General features: G+C 43.1%; 1 protein-coding gene across 1 annotated transcript in view; it reads left to right on the top strand.

The window, feature by feature from the left end:
- Positions 1 to 1,488: 1,488 nt before the first annotated feature.
- Positions 1,489 to 19,698, top strand: part of LOC308073337 (coiled-coil domain-containing protein 148-like) — a gene marked incomplete at its 3' end in the record, with an annotated part of 31,908 nt that continues 13,698 nt past the window's right edge. The window contains exons 1-9 of the mRNA XM_080412212.1: positions 1,489 to 1,549; positions 1,917 to 2,037; positions 4,635 to 4,738; positions 5,559 to 5,650; positions 5,774 to 5,925; positions 12,304 to 12,399; positions 12,502 to 12,683; positions 15,756 to 15,894; positions 19,397 to 19,603. Coding sequence (XP_080268338.1) covers positions 1,936 to 2,037; positions 4,635 to 4,738; positions 5,559 to 5,650; positions 5,774 to 5,925; positions 12,304 to 12,399; positions 12,502 to 12,683; positions 15,756 to 15,894; positions 19,397 to 19,603 — 1,074 coding nt within the window. The 5' untranslated portion in view covers positions 1,489 to 1,549; positions 1,917 to 1,935. The remainder of the gene's footprint in view (positions 1,550 to 1,916; positions 2,038 to 4,634; positions 4,739 to 5,558; positions 5,651 to 5,773; positions 5,926 to 12,303; positions 12,400 to 12,501; positions 12,684 to 15,755; positions 15,895 to 19,396; positions 19,604 to 19,698) is intronic.

The raw sequence follows: 19,698 nt of genomic DNA, 5'->3' as shown, positions 1-19,698 counted from the left end.
AGAGACGCAGCCACCTCTATTGCTCCAATCATTGCCCACATAACAAACCTCTCCATCAGCCAGGGTCACGTCCTATAGGATTTCAAACTAGCGAGAGTAACCCCTCTGTATAAAAAAGGAAGTAAATTAGACCCCGGCAACCACCGCCCTGTTTCTATTCTATGTTCCATCTCGAAGCTTATAGAGAGGTAAATATCTTGCAGAAAGAAAACTAACTTACGAATTCCAATCTGGCTTCAGAACATCTCATTCCACTGACACCTGCCTACTCTATTTGACCGACTACATCAAAAGTGAGGTGGACTCGGGCAAATACTGTGGCCATTCGGAAATACGCTCTGAGAGCACTGGAGTGCACCCGGGAATGCTCTCTCTGGCCTTTAAGAAATTCAGAGTTTTAACTTGGATGAAGTTTCATTGCTAAATGTGATAGTTGTGGCTTCTTTGGTAGCCTACTCTATATTATATTAAAGTATTAAACACACATCTACGTGTAACAAAACAGGTTAATCATAACTTTAATTTTAATGCATTTCAAAATACAAAAATGTAAAATGACTGTTCGTAAATAAATTATGCTTTATCTTTGATGTCAACACCAGAGCGCATTGAAATTAGAGCAGGTTCTCAAAGCATAATTATTTACGAATGCACCCAAATATTACATTTGTATGGTGCCACTCTATTTTGTTGCCATTAGTAGGTGTATTCATCTTTTAAATGTAACGTTAAACACAGTAAGACACTGTAATGTTAGTTATTAAACTAGATATAAGAGTAGTGTAGACAAAAATGGTAATTAATGCTATTCCGACATGTGGGAGGGGCACAGTCCGCACACGCATGTGAATACATGCGCCTGTGTGTGCGTGTGCGTGCATTCATACTGTATTCCACACCTGCATAAGTGGCTCACTTGGGCCACCCTAGTTAAAAAAACATCTGCACACGCCAGAAAGAAATCACCTTCCACTAACTTATGAAACCAATTACAGGCAAACAGTATGGAGGAATATCAAAACCCTCTTGACAAGTCATTGTCACATGACTCACAAGATAATTTGTACCTAATTTAGTGGGGGAAATATTTTGGGGTAGATTGGATGCTGCATTCATTATTTTTGCCAATTTTTGTACAATAAGTACACTGTAGATGGTGATGGTGATGTATTGTAGTGAACAGGTAAATAAATAAATAATTCCACTGAAGTTACCACATGTGCATGGACTGATGGCAACAGCAATTTGGTTGTTATGGTTCATTGAAAGAATATTGTATATGCATGAAGAATATGCTGTTTCTAGTAGTTTAGAATGTTTAAATTAATATGTAAAAGTAAAACAACTGAAATTATGACCTTTCCAAACTTTCTAGGGTATTTCTCTTTTGCATATGCAGATTATGCACTGAATAGCCTTCATATATTTTAGCTTGTGCAGTACAAAACTCAGACATTATTTAATCACATTCATTATGTCTATAGCTGTGCTGTGAGGAGTGGAATGGACCTGAACGCCCTCATCACAAACTACAGAGCCGAGGACGCGAGTAAGTCAGTTGTGATTGGATCTGGCCCCGTGGCCTGCTGCTCTTTTGAGAAGATTTGACCTGAAACCCCTTTGTTATTACACACTGAATTTTTACAAACAACTGACAAGGCTTTGAGGCTGTTGTCAGAGACAGAATTGGTTGTGTTTATTGTTTCAATGATATACAGCTGAATTGCTGTCTGGCTAGTCAGCATCTTGCGCCTTTCTGAACTCCCCTATGCTGAAATTCGCCTACTGACTGGCCCATGCTTTTCATTAGAGTTGAATGTGGGCTATTATTATTGTTGTATGTCTACAACATAAACAGTCACAGGATTTTCCATGAGTGTCCCAATTCAGGCATATCTTTGTTTTCATTCTTATAGAAAAACAGACGTGGATGCAATGCAACACAGTCTGAGCTCAAAATACAAACCTGCTGACTATGCAAGACTACAAGCCATCGTTGCAGCCAAGCGTCAAGAATCTGAACTCATTGGACAAAAGGTAGATTCAGTCATAATACAGTTATTGTGTATCATTATTACAGTATAGTATATTAGCTATTGTATTCAAGATAATTCAGCATCGGATGAAAGCAGGACACAAAACTTACTCATCAGCAATGCCATTATATTGTATTAGTATTGTTTTTACAGGGAGCAAACAGTCTTCATTACACACTATTACACACTTTTCTCATTGGGAAATACTTGAACTGATAATGACACCTGATATGGAAGGTGTGAACACCTCTTATGGTTGAGCAGTGTCTCTGAGCAGTGTCTCTCTCTTCACCATACCAGTGTTTTACGTGTTATCAGAGTACTTGGAGGCCAGTCTATGATGTTGGTCACTCTAGTGCAGTAACCATTGTCAAAGTACTTCGAGGCCAGTCTATGGCATCAGTACTGTGGTGTCCAGCATCTCCATATTTGGGCAAAAAGCAGAGACAGACACGCAGAGATAAGTAAGTAGGCCTTGCCGAGCCATGAGGCCCATAGGACAGGAGCCTATCTCCTGTTTCTGTAGCGTGAGGCAGCTTGATGTGCAAGTACACCCCCTGAGAGTGAGTGACATGACGCTAGTATGTCGCAGGGATTTACACCAAATCCAACCCTTGATGCTGAGTGTCAAGCGGAGGCATTGGGTCCCATTTTTAGAGTCTTTGGTATGACCCAGCCGGGGATCGAATCCCAACCTCCCAGTCTCAGGGCGGACACTAAAGAGATACCTTGAATTTATTACATAGATACCGGTAGATAGGTTCACACAGCTGCCATGTTGCTCTTACTGTACGCCATACTAATTACATAACACCAAAATGCCTCTCTCTCTCTCTCTCTCTCTCTCTCTCTCTCTCTCTCTCTCTCTCTCTCTCTCTCTCTCTCTCTCTCTCTCTCTCTCTCACACACTCTCACTCACTCACACTCGCTCTCACACACACACACACACGTCTATTTCACATAAACAGCGTTAATTGCGCACTCATAAGTTGCCTAAAAATATCAAGCAGAATTGGAATATCATCATAAAAAATGGTCCTTTGAATATTCACAAGGCTGCCTGAGATTTCAACCATAAAACTGTTTGAAGTTCATAGTCTCCTGCCTCTCAGCATATGAGCAGAGCAGAGAACTTAACCCGTGGGGCATTGGAGATTAGGCTCTCAGACCTGCAGTGTTTTAATTGGTAAACTGTGGCAGGAGATTTTTTGTATCTCATTACAGTTGCCCGTGGCTCGTTCCAATCCGTCTCTCTGCATAGACTAGATAAGATTGGCTATGTTCACATTCAGCTGCCATGCTGAAAGGCAGGCTTTTTGAGCATCTCCCTATGGTGATAGAGGGTAAATAAACGACTGAGTCGCTGCAGGGGATTGTATCAGATTTGCACACCAGGAAGAAATGTGGCAATGTTTCCTACTGTAAATACTAGAGCCTTAAGCCTTTGCAGGACACCTGATAAAATACCTGGGTCAAGAGCACTGTAAAGAGAAGACGTGTGTGCATGTTGTTCAATGACTCTCACCTATGGATGAGAGTCAGTAAACCACTCCATGTCATACACGTAAACCTCCATAGCCTATTCTAAAGCTGACATTTGTTTGAAGTCTGTATCATCCTGGGTGATTCATCGATGTATAATTGCTGCTTAGGTGAGATTTCCATTGTACAATTATCTGAGCCAGTGACCTGTGCAAAAAACACTGATAGAGGACAATGAAGCGCTGCATTGTGCAGAATGCACCCCTCCCCTCCTGTCTCCCCATGACAAGAAAATGCACGTAAAATGATTGTAGATTAAGACCCCCACCCCTGCGCCTTTAGAAAGATGGCTCATGCATGCTTTGCGTGTTCCACTTGATCATTTCAATTTGCAACTGTCCTATTCTAATTTCATGTCTCTTAACATTGATATTGTTATACTTTCATTCCTGTGGGACGTGAGCCTCACAAAGTCAGTATTTCAATGACAGAGCCATACATACTGTCGGAATAACCAAATGCCTGAATAAACTTCTCCCTTGGCATGCAGACAGTGAGAGAGCATTTCACCCTTGACTATAAGATAAGGATATGACCTGCTTATTGCCTCAATATATTTAACCCCTGCTATGACTTCTATTTGTCATATTCACAAAGTGAAATAGTAAAATGATGCTTTTTCTCCAAAGCGCTTTACAATGTGCATTACAGTACATTCACCCAATCACACACACATTCACACACCGATGGCAGAGAGAGACAACCATGTAAGGCACCAACCTGAGAGCAATTTAGGGGTTAAATGTCTTGCACAGGAACACTTCCTTCCACACAGGATCCTTATGATTTCAAGACCCAACAATGGCAATGATAATGGCCATGTTAATGGGCTTATTACCCTATCTCAGATTTAGATTAGTCGAGAGATAAACTCTGCGTACCCAAGGGGAATATTTTCTCACAGCTAACATCAAACAACAATAATACATAGCAAAAGGGGAGCAAACACATGAAGTACCAAATGACATGGAAATAGTTTTTCTCTGGTTTTCATGGCAAATTCCACTTCCAGGGAACTCTTATTTGTCATGTTCTAATCTAATCCTTCTCTCGTAGGTTCAGAGGACTCTGTCTGCAGCCAAGGCGACCAAGGAGAGCTCGGCTCTGCGGCAGCACAGACAGGTGTGGGCCGGGGAGTACTGCAGGCTTGCTAAGGCTGAGTAAGAGACCCCTATTATTTCCACCTATTATCCTCAGCAGTTTTCTGAATCCATATTATGCCACACACAGCCACCTTTTTTATGTTCCATTCATCCAAGGCAAGAAACTGTATCTCCCAATGGGTCCTGCAGTCGGACAGATATCCTCTTCAGAGTTAAATCAACACTGAGAATTTGATTGTGTATCTGAATGAAAAAAGAGTGCAGAGAAAATAGGCAGAATTAAACCAGGGGGAGAGAGATGAATCCAGGAGGAAATAGGCCCCCTGTAAAATGTTTCGATGGGTGATTTAGCATGGATCTGATAACTCGAAACAGCAGAAGAGGGAGAGGATAGGGAAACAACTCTTAAGCTGTAAAGGGGCACACTTGGGTTGAAATGGGAGTGTTCGCTTCACCGAGTGAAGGAAGTGTAACACTTTTTCCCCTGCACGCCGATGCAGAGAGACACAAGCATGGGACTTCGGGCCCCAACGGTGTCATGCATGGTGAAGTGAGAAGGGCAGTGCTAGCTCTGGGGTGCAGCGTGTTTGCGGACTAATGACTGTGTCTGAGCCACACAAGGTTAATGGTGTACACAAGCTTGGGTTTCAGTAATGAGCCGAGTCATAAAGATGCGCTACTGCTGCCAATACTTTAAACATATAGCCAAATAAACACACCTTACGATTCATTAGCCACTGTGCAGTGTGGTGAGAGAAGCAAGTTTCTATAATAACTGTTTATTTACCTTTTCTAGTTTTAATTGTAAAAAAAGAAAACCAAGCCACACCAAGATGTGTACATAATATTATGCCATTTTCTGTCCTTCCTACAACAGGGAGAAGGCTGAAAGTGACCTACATGAATTCCTGCAACACATCAAGCCATGCAGTAGGACAGATACAGCTATCTTCACCCTTCAAGATTATGGTAGGCAGCAGTACACTCTGTTTTCAGATAGTAACTATGCAATATACCACTTCAGTACATAGTTAATATGCACAATAGTATGTGTCACTGTATGCGTTTGTGTTCTTCTATGCTTGCCATTAGGGCCGTTCCTGGAGAGGGAGAGAGAAGCATTCAGGATTGCCACCGTGGAGCCTGTTTCTCAGCTTAGGGACGACCTGCAGTTCAGACTCAGCGATGTACAACATCAGCAGCTCATTCCCCGTTCATCAGATTGGGAGCAAGTACTGCAACAGGTATCTATCTGCAGACCTGAAGTAAAACCAGGAGAACGTATCTCTATACCACTGCTTGTAGACACATGGTGCAAGGTGGGGCATGGTCTAAAGCACAGGGTGCAAATGCGGGTGTGTTCAGATCCAAATGTGGTAGTTAAACGAGTACCTATGCACAAAGTGAGGCACAAGGTGTAAAGGTTTGCTAAACTAGCAAAATTGCGCTGCATTTTGCCTCAATTTGTGCCGGGTGCAAGATATCGCCCATTGTCTTAAAGACGGCCCGACGGCTTTAACTGTTGGTGTCAGGATTTCAATTAGAATCACGAGACCACTTCAACACACAGTGTTAGCAATAATATAGACAGAAATATAGCTCTATAGCTTCTGGATTGAAAAGTGACACACTACAACTCTTGATAGCATTTGAGTCTGAATTTATCAGGAATACACAGCTCGCAACGTGCTCAACAGCTTATGTCCTTGGCTGTTTGTTAACAGTTTGGCAGTGTTTTATCCTTTCAATGTACATAAAACTTTCCACAATGAATCTTTTTACCTCTCTACAGGTTCCAAAATAATGGTGTCTACTCTGCAGAGAGTTGAAATAAATCAAACTCCTGCTTGCTCACACAGAAGGTCTCAGCTTGCACACAGTCACAGTGCCATATTCACTCCTCATGAATCTGTTGTTTGTTAGTGTCCCCAGTCCTTAAGTCTCTCTCCACTTTTAAGTTAAATCTCTGCCATTGATTCCCGTAAAGGCTTTTGCTTTTCTTTTCATGATGTGAAAATGAATGGTGAGATTAAGGAGAAGGCAGGAGGGGTGTCTTTGAAAAGCAGACCTTATAGGGGGGATGTGTTGTCTACCAGACATTTTATCTGCTATGTGTGTCACTTGGCTTGCTTTTAATCCCATGGTGCCCCCACTTCTCTTTTATATCCCAGCCTTGCTGGCCCACTGAGCCCATGCCCACCTGAGTGCATAGCCACAATAGAGTAGCCCCCCACCCCACTCCACACCCCACCCCGCTCCACACTGCCTCTTCTTCCCATGTTCTCTTCAAGTTGTCTGTTTATTTGCCTGCCGGAACTAGTGGCAGGCAAACTGACACTGTGGGGGCAAAGCCAGGAAAGAAGCGCACCACCTACGTAGACACACTGCGGCGTGACTGCTTAGCTAACAACACTTTAGAGCTCAAGACCCTGATGCTAGATAGGAGAGTGTGAAGGGCAGCGATCCAGGAGTCCCGAGTTGGTGTTGGCTTAGCCTCGATCTCCAAGCTTTTATTTTTTAGTTTTGCTCAAAAATAAAAGCCTGGACCGGCGAGTCGGTGTTCCGGGCATAGGAAGTGTTTCATTTCCCCAACCAACCAGAGTGCAGTGGGCGTCGCTCCAAATGTTGCGTTGACGGGGCGGGGGCTGACGGACAGATCGGTGAACCAATGGGATCACACGCATTCTCTCTCCGGAGATGTTAAACCCGCCCCTCTATGCCAGATATCAGACACGCTAGGGCAGTCTAGTGTTGGCTAGACCGCACTCTCGCATCGCGCATAGGGTCTAAGTGGTTATTCACAGCTCCATACTTTGTTAAATTTGTCGGGCACTTCCTTTCTTAAAAAAAAACAGGAATGGCCTGGTGAGTTTCATGACTGGGGTACATTTACCTTTACTAGAGGTGTGCTGTGCGGCCCTCACACCTACTTCGCACCGCTGATGTATTGAACCATGCAATTCAATACATTTAGAGTAGACCACTTGAACTCAATAGACGCCATGTTATTTTCTGTCGCCCTATTACTTTGAATGGTGTGCACGTTCTATATATGGGCGTATCAGGTTTGTTTATGATTGTCTGAGTCAAAGTGACGGGCCGTGGTCCGCCAGCTAGTCCGCCTGCCTGCTCACCCATTTAGCCAATTCTAATATAGGATATAATATAGCATATACAGTATATGGTGATCTCTGATGTCATCATTATGACATCATAGTACTACTGTCATAGACTAGCCTCTACGTACCATGGTAATGAGTACAGCACTGGGTACTTTGATAACGGTTACGAGTACTCTGAAGTACAACCTGGCTTTTGTAGCCAGCTTGTTCATGTGGGAAGAGGAAGATAACTACATAGCACGTTGTCTCTCCAGGTCAGTGCACGTCTGAATGAGAATACAGATAGTTCTCTGAAAAGTGGTTGAAAAAATATATTGCTCTGAAGAATGCTCCAATTGTGTTTAATAATGTTTCTTATTTAGTGACCATGGCACTTTGAAGTGATTTATCCACTGTATGTATTTTGTGTCCTCGTTCAGTCCTCAGTTCGCCATGCCTGTAGTCTTGTCGTCAAACTCTTCCTATGTACAGTATGTGCCACATACTAATCGTTGGAACTGGCTGATGGAATGTCCGTAAAGCCTCTGTGAAAGGAAATTATAAGATTGTATTTCATCAGTGGCTTTTCCATGGATAGTAGCATGTAAATTCCCTCCATCTGTTTTTGTGATTTTTCACATCCTTTTTGTATTCCAAAGATATTTTCAGGCTTTTATTAGTTTTATTCAAATATATTTGAAATTCAAGTACTGCATGTTCTTCAAATTACATGAAATACTTTTTAATACCCTCAGCCATTGTACTACTGAGTGCTAACGGGAAAAGACAGCATTAGCTCAACCACCCAACCATGTCTGGGAGGGAAGGCTTAACCTTGGATTATATATATTTTTTTAAAGTATAACTTTAATTTTGACTTTGATTTGTGTCAATAGTTTTATTTGCCCCGTGGGGACAAATACAATTCTACCTAATTACCTTTCCTTCAAGAATATTTGTTCTCTGTAGCATCTAAAGGAAGTTATTATTTTTGGCGCTTTATTGACCATAACAAAGAGAGAGACACGGCTTGAAAAGTAAGGAGTCTCTGTATATACGTACGTCTGTAATCCACGTATCTCGAGAACCGTCCTACCGACCGGCCTCAAACTCGGCATGCGCGTTGCCGCCGACCCGAGGGAGTTCCGTGCACGGCATCGAGTCGGTCGGATGGGGGGGGCTTTTATGTAGGAGGAACTGCTTGGAAGATGGGGTAGGGGAGAACGGGGTAAGATGAACCACTTTTTACTTATGTTGACCTCTAGGCAAGGAAAAATGAGATGGAAGTCAAATCTAAACATCTACGAAAACTTCAAGATGTCTTCTATCAATTGAAATAATGAGTGTGCATCTATGACAAAGGGTTGTAAAAATATGGGTTCTAAAAAAAGCCCAAAAAAAAGTGGTCACATGGTTCAACTTGCCCCAGGTAAGGGGTAAGTTGATCCTAGTCAAGGGGTAAATTTACCCATTATGATATTTTACATTTTCAAGTTTAAACTTGAACAAATAATGTATTCACGTATCAAAAATAATTTAATAACACATTTCCCTTTTGCAAATAGTCTTATTTATTTTCTTAATGGTATTTAAACAATATAAAACCAATTAAATAAAGTGGGTGTGTCCTGATTTTAAGGTCACATGACAACTCATGTGACCTTAACTGTAACTCTGTAACTCATGGGCCACGATGAAGTGTGGGTGGGGGGGGGTATGAAGGTATGGGGTTGGGTCAGGTTTGGGGGTATGGGGGGTGGGGTGGCATTTGGGGCGTATGGTGGTTGGGGTTTATGGGAAAATCGGCCTCATGGTGGCACTATAACAGGCCTATGTGAACAATTTGTTTGTTGGAGGTTCTTCTTGGCCCCCCGGGAGTGTGTGTGCAAAGTTTCACGCCGATCGGTCCAGCGCTGCCTGAGATTAGCTGTTCACAGACAGACAGACGGACTCACAGGAGCGAAAACATAATGACTCGCCTTCGGCTGTTCCGGCCTGACGCGATAACAAATAAAACCACAGTTGTAGATGTTTTTTTTGGGGGGCTTTTCTGCCTTTATAGTATAGTGAAGAATGACAGGAGACAGGGAGTGACACACAGCAAAGCCCGTCAGGCTCATCGAACCCGCGACTCGTTGTCAGGCTGCATTAGAGCCTATATGTGGTATGCGCTTTAACCACTAGGCCATCGGCAGCCCCACAGTTGAAGATGTGATTGGAAATCAGTGTAGACTAGAGGATCCTCCTCTGGAGACATTCTCGCAAGGGCATCGAGATTTTGGCATGTTGATTCTAGGGGTCATATTGGCTTGATTCTACAGGCGTGGCATTATGAATAGGTGCTGGAATGGAAAATGAGGCCCAAGTTTGAGTTACTATAAAACGTCCTTCATGGCCGTCTTTTGGGTGAGAAAGATAATTGATATGAACATATATTGATCGGAGATGGATTATTCTGAGCATTTAAACCACACATAGGACATGTGAACTGCGACTTTAAGGCACCACCACTACCCTTCCAATGGCCTGTTTTCCCTCCTGCTGTCGGGAAAGAGCTACAGCAGCATCGGAGCCAGATGCTGCAGGATGCCGAACAGATTATTCCCGAAGGCAGTGAGGAATGAGGATCACAAATGGAGTGTGCCCCCTGCCAATGCCCCCCTCAAACTGAAGTGAACTGGACTGCACTTTCTAAAATGCTCAACAGCACTTTCACATGTGCTCCTATACTTTAATAATATATATTAAAAAAGCACTACAGCACTTTAACATACTGCACTGCTAACTTTTTAAAAAGCACTACATGCTGCATCCTACTTTGTTTTAATTTACTTTTCTTTAGACCTGGATTTTTATGGATTTTCTAGATGTTTGTTGATGTCTTTTCATGTTGCACTGCAAGTAGTTAATGGAGAACAGCATTTTGTTTTCTTAATGTATACAAGTACACAAGAAATATGACAAATAAATACGGTAAATTCATCTTGAAACTTGAATGCTCTTAATAGTTTGAATTCAAAACAAACAATAAGAGATTATTGATGGAAATATTTGCGATAATGTTGAGAATACAAAGAATTCATGTACAATTTAGTTGGTGTGAAGGCTAATGAGAAAGCAGAGGGGATTGCAAAGAGAGCTTTGAAATAATGAATGGCCAAATCATTAATAAGAAGGGCAGTAAGGAACTTGTGTTTTTTCAAGATTAAGATTTGGACATGCTGGATTAAATTCAACTCTTTATTTAATGGCACATTTCAGATGAATGGAATGCTACAAGGCCCTCTTTATTTTCCTTAAGGATTAGATCATTAGATCTTGTTTTTCTTTTCTGTAGGTGGTGGTTGCTATCTACCTATACACGTTGGATTATGATCCACCATTAAATTCTGAAAAATAACAATGTTTGTAAGCTACTGTTAACAATGATCCTGGAGAATACCTCTGTGGGCAATGCTTTTAATTTGATTAATTTCAATTTCATGTGAATGATATATTTTTTATTAAATTGTTCAATAGTGAAATGATCAAACATATCAGACAGTCTACAGTATATTTCCCCAAAATGAATTATTTAATTTGGTCTGACCAGAAGCAGCCTCAGGGATAAAACATATTCACACCAGCAATAAAAATGTATGACCAGAGGGGGAATTTCTAAATTCAGTCTGACCCCCCAAGCAAATCAAACCCTCGCAGTAAACACCTGAAGTATCCAAATATCACCTGTATGTGACAACCACAAAGACCCAGTAGCACCTGTACACTATTGTTATCAAATCTTAGCATCTGTTTGGAACGGTTTTGAGTTCTATATTTTGATAAGAACAGCATCTGACATCAATGCTTACTTCTATCTATATTACGTCCGCAAGGAGATGTATGTGGGTTGTCTCAGTATCAGTCTCTTCCTTCATAACAAGCAGATTTTTCTCCTGAATGACAGAGAAAATAATGTGGATACAATTACTGATAACTCACTATTGGCAAATACATCTGATTTATGAATGTTTCTTGTTGCTTGTCAAAAAACAAACACAACACAAATAGAGAGATCTGACTTGAACCAATAAGTTAATTTATAGAGCATTGCAGGAGGACACAAAATGTTGTTAGGGTAGATACTTAGATAGATAGATAGATAGATAAATAGATAGATAAATAGATAGATAAATAGATAGATAAATAGATATACCTTTATTGATCCCTTGAGGGAAATTCAGGGAAACTGTATGTTTGTAAATTCTCAGTGATACAGAGTCAGTGGGGGAAATATAATGACATGAAAGCTGGTGTGAAGTTGGGTTTGTAGAGAATGTTTTGGTCCATGTGATGATTGACTGGACAATATGAAGGATATTTGTTTATGGCATATTTCTTTCCCTCCTCCACTAGGTCATACCATAACCATACCATGCTGGGAGGTTTACTGGGGTTCAAACCATACACATGCCATTGTAGGAGGTTTATTAGGGTGTGGCCCAATTTTAACTATGGTTCCATCTCTTCATTGACTGCTAGGTAAACTTTGTGAAAGACCAGCAAGCGGGCATCAGTGTGAAACTTATTGCAGAGAGTCTGGCCTTGGAGGAAGAAATTGCTGCTCTAGGTCTGGAGGTGAGAGATCCTTTGGCTTGATTCCATGCATAGACATGCTTTGGGTTTAAACCTATCCAGTCTTTTTGGTATTACAAGTACAAACCACTCTATCCTGTCTAGGACCATGTTAGTAGTACCGAAGAGAATCTGCTGGACATGGACCAAGTTCCAGAGGAGGTGTTGGAAGCAGACTGCCCCTACCCTGAATTGAAAGAGTCACTGCTCCAGGCCTTCTGCTCCCTGACCGAAAAGTATCAGAGCAGACTCCAGGGTCTCCATGACAGCCTCCAACAAATGGGCAGGTTAGATTGGACGACTATTGCACTTCCTTCGCAGATCACAGTCTCTCTCTTACCCTCCTGATTACTCCTCACATGGAACAGATGCACCGATTTCCCCAGCTGTTATGAAACAATATAATGACAATCACTGCACTCTCTCAGTTAGATCATTCTCAATCAAAACAGAGTTGTAGTCATGCGCGCATCTTGTTAAAGAAAGAACTAAAGACAAAAAACGCAGCAGACTATCAGCATTGCTGCAGAATAATTTCTCCCCTTTGAAGCAAGCAAGCTGTTGAATAGGTCAGGCTTATTTTATAAAAGTGTCATGGGGGGAATTGTATGCTTTATTTTATATAAGCCAGGGTAGAGAGACAGGAAACAAATGAAAAGAGAGAGGAGAGACATGTGAGACAAGACAGGGGGCCGGATTTGAACCCAGGTCTTTGCTCACTAGGAGAACATTGGTCTGTGCACTAACTGGCTGAGCCACCATGGCACCCTTTCACACATTTAGTGCTTTGGAGTTGTGGTAATACTAGAAGTTCTGCCCGCGTAGCGGGCAGAACGTCTAGTACCCCCCCAAAGAAAATATCGTTTGGGGGTACAAAACGTCTAGTACCCCCCCCAAAGAAAATATCGTTTGGGGGTACAAAATCATGGGATAAAAAATAAATAAAAAAAATACCCAGAGGGTCGGCCCCCCCGGGGGGGACCCTGGGGTCTCCAGGCCGTGACCTACAGACACGGCGAAGGAAAACTGTAAAGCCACAGTGTTACGACCCCCTGTCTAGGGTAGGGGAGGTGACATAATAATGGAGGACAAAGTCGCTTTCAAAAATGAATTGATTTTATTTTCCTTTTTTTATGCAGAGATCTCAAACTCTTTTTGTCTTTTTTTCACCAGTGCCAGAAACTTCAGGGTGCCGGTTTACATTTGTAAAAAGGCTAGCTAAACCTAACCAAAGAAAAATATACATTTACTAAACTCACCTAACTAAAGAATATACAAAAACAAGTAGAGAAGTGGTTGAACCAAACAAAAAGACCAAACACCCCTACAAGGCGAGTGAACAGATAAATACAATACTTAATAGAAATGACAAATATATACAGAAACTCTTAACTCAAAATAATAAACTGAAATAAGTCAACTGAAGGGCAAAAAATAACTGATCGTATCAAAAGTCACTGAAGGACAAGTGAACAAACAGACCAAAGCAAAAACAGAACAAAACAGGCTACATGGGTTCGGGGAGACAGAGGGATTGAATCTCTGCTAGCTCTTTCAAATGAGAGCAACCAGTCCCCATGACAATCAGGGCAGAATGAGCTTTTGTAGGTGAGCTTCAGAGAACAGCCAACCCTGGCTTGGGCGGAGACAAAGGGACGACGAATGGGAGCAGGGGAACAGGGCCAGAGGCTGGACCTGTCAAGCTGGACAGCTGGAAGTCAATCACTCACTCACTCATACCAGCACCACACCCAGACTCACAGCTTCCACCACCACTCATGACCTTATATGGAACACAGAAACACAACAATATAATACAAGCCACACATAGCACAAAAATATACCCAAAATATAACCACACATAACATAACCATACGGCTAGGGCCGTAACACACAGCCACGCATGCAAGATGTTGCACATGAACTCTGCAGCCGCACTGAGGCGCTCCAACACAAACACTCTGACATTAAGCTTCACACAACAAACATCAGCAGCACACACAACATTCACCACAATGACAAACAAATTACGTCCGCGCAAAAATAAGCGAGGGCTCGCTTATTTTGGGGTTCAAAAATCGTGGGATAAAAATTTCCCCCAAAAAAGTTTTTAAATTTTTAACAACGCATCGCGTCCTGCCGTCCTCCCTCTCTCTCCATCTCCTTGTCTCTCTCTCCCCTCTGGCCCTCTCTCTCTCCCTGTCTTCCTCTCTCTCCCTCCCTCCCTCCCTCTCTCTCTCTTTCCCTCCCTCCCTCTCTTCCTCTCTCTCTCTCTCCCTCTCTGTCTCTCTGTCTCTCTCTGTCCGTCAGCGAAAATTCTCTCGCTGTGTTTGGCTCACTATTCTCTCTCTCCCACCCTCCCTCTCTCTCCCCCTCTCTCCCTGTGTGCACGCATGGCTGTCCCCCCCGCCCCACCCCCACCACACACACACAGAGACGTGCGTGGTGTCACTCTCTCCCCGTCTCTGGCGCGTTTCCGCGACTAATGTGACGCAACGGGACTTTTGAGATGGCCATGCCCAAAATAGGTTGCCTTATTCGGATACATGCGTGTGACTGCCCGCCCCTGCCGGTTCTCTGAATTTTTATTTTTAAATAGGCTCTGTCATGATTAATTGACCACACATATGAAGTGAAACAACTAAATTCTATCCAAACGATATCTTATAAGTAAATTCCGTGCCTCAAAGAAGAAGTTTGAGAGCGTTTTATAGCCGAAAGTAAGAAGTGAAGGCACCATAGGAAGGCACTCGCACAAACAACAATGGCTGCCGTTCGTCTTTTGTCGGCTGCACTCGGAGCCATTCGGGCTCACTCGAACTCGCCACCTGATTGGCCAACTTTTGCTGTCAATCACAGAACGATGAGCGACGATGCTGATAGGCTCGGAGAGTGAGGTTGGGTTGCCATGTCCAGGTGTTGTAGTGGGTGTAAATTGGTTAGAGAAAGTGCGTCGACGCATGCGCAGTGCGCAGCTTTGTGTTTTTTCATGAAGCTGGTTGCTTGTTGCTCGCGCACGATCTGGCAACAGCGGTGAATACGCATGCGCAGTGCGCAGTTTTTTTTTTTTTCCCCGTTTTTTTCCCAGGTACAGCAAGTTTGCCAATTGTAATATAGATAATAATAATAATTTTACGTTTGTCTTCTCTCAGTTTTAACCTGTGACCCCTCTTGTTGTGCTGTGATTTTAACTAACCTTACTGTATGCCCGTATGAGCTATGGGATACCAGAATTTCCCTTCGGGGATTAATAAAGTATCTATCTATCTGTACATCCTAGAAATGAGTCACACAAAATGATGTAATATAGTGATGTTCAGACAGTCTCTAAAAATGGACCTCTATCTAATTTGCTTCAGGTTCTGTGGCTGGCCTGCAGAGGACCATCAACGATTCCAACTGACAGTGAGCCATTACCCTCATGACATGCCGAACCACAGAGCACTGTACATAGACATGCTACAAAGGCTCTTCCCCCAGAGAACCAGAGAGCAGCTGGTGAGTCCTTTTGCCAAAGTTAGATGCAGTGTGTGTAAGAGTACTCTGAAGAAAAGAATTTGGTTTCCATGCATAAAACATAGACTCTTAAATGTTCTTGCATGCAGATGGATGCAAAACAGGCATGTACAACTGCAGGTGTGCAGTCTGTCCACTCTCTCTCACACACGCACACACACACACGCGCGCGCACACACACACACACACGGACAGATACAACCACACAATGATCTGCTCAGCAGGCTGCAGGATGTGCCATGTCACCCTCCGTGGACAACTCCCTCACGCCACTACTGCTGCTCCACATATCACCATGACAACCGCCAGTCCCCCCCTGCCTTGACACCCTTAGACCTGTCCTCCTATCCGTTCCGGCTGGGTGCTACATTTAGAGACCTGATCGTTCAGCCTCTGCAGGCTGGTGAGGCGGAGAGCTGTGTTTCCCGGCTCTCGTCCCACGACACTTTTCTTACTTTTCCACAAATAGATACAGAGTCAATGGAGTGCTGACTCCCAACTAATTCAGCTATTAGTCACAATTAGGCCTGCTCACTTACCAGTTACCACAGGTAATCAGCCCAAATTGTAAACGGAAATAGCTGAAGCCTTGTTTATAATGTGCACAAACATGACTCCAAAGATTGTATGTGGAAGAACTAAGAAGTATTCATCTTACATTTTTGGGGGCATAGGTAGTAGTGATGAGCGGGCCGACCCGTAACCCGCGGGTCCCGCGGGTCAACCCGCGGCGCGGGTGGTCAAGTCAGGATTTCAGAGGCAATTATGCGGGCTGCGGGTGAGCGGGTCAGCCGCTATGGCAAAAAAAAAAAAAAAAAAAAAAAAAACATTTGAACAACATGCTTGTTTATTTAGCCCATGACAATGTTGTGCTACTGTAGACATTTAAAGAGACTTTGGGTACTTAAAAGAGCGCTATATAAATCTGAGCTATTATGATGATCGCGGGTCGCGGGGCGGGTTGAGCCATAGATTTATATATGGGTTCGCGGGGCGGGTTGAGGCGGGTTGGGTTCCGTCGCGGGGCGGGGCGGGGCGGGTCATGAAAAAACCCGACCCGCACATCACTAATAGGTAGGTACATTATGTGTGTCTTTTAATATGAGGTCTTTGCCCATGGCAATTTTCTTCCAGAATTATCTAAATGAGATATAGATTATTGCAATACTTTCTTAAAACCATAGTGCACATTAAGGGTGAGCTCTGTTTCTGTGTGAAAATTCCCATCTGCTCCATTAGACACAAAATGAATCCTGTCAATTCTGTCTATTTGGCAGCCATGGGCTTTCCCTCGTATGTGTTCTGTTTAAAACAAACTTCCGGGCCAGCGGTCCGGGTACCTAGGCTCCAATATAGCCTGACAGTGCATTGCGGGTCCCGTTCCTGTCGATCTTTACTGCATGTCTCTCCCCATCTCTCTCTCCCTGTTTCTGTCCATCTCCACTATACCTATAAATAAAGGCAGAAAAGCCCTAAAAAATATCTTTAAAAAAAAAGAACTTCCCTGGGCTCTGTCAGACAGATAAGCAGGTCCAGTGTCAATCCTTATATAGTTAGTAAGGGGATTATAGAAGTCATGTGACCAATAATGCTTTCTATGGAGTCAATTAGGCTTAACTCTTAAACATTTTGCTCACTTTTAAATCATTAGATTTAGTTTTCTTTACAACTCTACAGTCCAATTTCATCTGCATTCAATACTTTCTGAGAGATGATGTAGTTTTCTGCTGATGTTGTCAGTCTTCCTCTCAGATTACCATGCAGGAAAGAGACATAACAACACTATTGCAGGATGGTTAATGAGATTGGTACAGCTCAAACCCTCTGTGTCCCTGTATCTACTTCAACTGGAGAATAAAGACACAGGAGTGTTGAAAATGCTGCCTTTGTGCTTTGATCGTGGAGACTCAAAGTGCCATTGCAGCGGTTTAACGTTGTCCATGAGCCACTTTTGTGATGTATTGTCGTTCTTCTCCTCTCTGTTCTTTTAAAATAGCAAAGGGATTTGGCTTTGATTGGATTATGAAGACAGTTTTTGTTTCTTCCTTGATCTGCAAACATTGAGAATGAGATCTTGTGATTGTTTCCGACTCTAGCTATTCAAATCATGCAGAATGTAAAAAGAAAAAAAGAAAAAAGTAGATAGTTGTTCCCAATGTGTGGGTGTGATTGCTTCAGAGTTTCTTTTTCCCAGCTGATCATTTAGATTTTGATCTGTGTTCCTGACAGAAAGTGTTGTGTTCTCTGTTGTCCCAAGTCTAATCTATCAGAGTATATTATGCCCCCTGGTGGAAGTAGCTTGCTACTGCCTGCTACAGTTTTGATGATGAGCTCATCATTACAAGTAAGTGGGATGCCAAACGCATGCCACAAAGATTTGACAGGACATGTCCTCATAACGTTCCCTGGAATGTTTGTAGATGCTCCAGGGAGGAGTCTTTATTTCTTCATTCCAGGAAGGATCACTCCATATGTAGGTAATCTAGGTATCACCCTGCAGGGGACTGTCAGAGCAGGAGTTAAACTAGTGCAATGCCACTTTAAGAGCACCGTCCTTACACAGCACATGCACTGCGGTTCACATTGGCGCATAGGTACAATATACACATTATGTTATGCACAGAGATTTTACACAAAAGCACACATCAGCGCTTGCATACTGCAAGGCAAAATTACATACATACTGTACACATTGTGATGAGGCCCATCAGATCACATATTTACTGATGTGGTATGTACCTTTGTCCAGGGCTCCGGGCTCACCAAATAATTGCAGAACAAAAGTGAGGACGGCGGCTAAGGAAAGGTTGAAAACTGAGAGACGAAGAGGGGACGGATCTTCCTTTAAGTTCTGAAGATGTGCATAAATAAACAGGTTTTTGCTTGACTGCCCCTGGCGCTTCTGTTCCTGGCACTTGTCAGCTTACTCGTTTTCAATAAAACCAGTCAGCCGTCTAATGCCTTCCCACTGTCAGTTAGCCGCCATTAGCCCATAGATGAATATCATTCCCTCTGTTCCAATGAAGCAGCCATGTGGTGCTGCCTCTGTATGAGTGCTGACACAATGATGAATACCTACAGGCAGCTCTCACACTCACACAACAGAACCATTTCCCTTCCGGACATTTCACACAGAGAGAGGGGAGAAGGTGCATGCTTAGACCCCAACACAGCCAGAGCTGTGAAAACAACAGAGTTTCTGCATTGATCACGCTGCCCTTATCTGTAGGCTATATATAAACATATATAAATGTATAAAACAATGCTGTGGGGTTATGTGATAATACGTTACATGACATGGAATGTCTGACGAGCAAAGTATGAATTGTTCTACAGAATATGAATGAACCTATAGGACGAAATGACATGTTCTGTTCAACAATGAAATGAATGAAACAGACTCAGTAATAACGTGAGTGTCACGCCACTTGCCGGACCTCCCCATCAATGACTGACCTCCCCCATCAATCTTGTTACGTTCCAGACGGAGCACGAGCGAACCTGGGATTGGCAGCGCTTCAGCCAGGCCCAGCTGAGTGTGATAGGCCAGAGCTGGCAACGGGACCGAGATGCCCTCCTGACCAGGGCCCTGTTGACACTGGAGGAGGCCAGGCTCGCCCACCAGGAGGAGCTGGAGCTCCATAGAGATCGCCGACACCAGCAGCACATCTGCTCCCGCCTCAGGGGCAAAGTTAGTGGATATTATATTGTAGAGACTATTTCACCAAGCGGTGTCTCTTAGAATATATGCAGTAGCTGAAAATCCCCTCCAACGGCTTCTGGGTT

Source organism: Gymnoscopelus braueri (genome assembly GCF_963280865.1).
Source record: "Gymnoscopelus braueri genome assembly, chromosome: 18".
In the NCBI taxonomy this organism is placed as follows: Eukaryota; Metazoa; Chordata; class Actinopteri; order Myctophiformes; family Myctophidae; genus Gymnoscopelus; species Gymnoscopelus braueri.
This window is presented reverse-complemented; position numbering and strand designations above follow the sequence as displayed.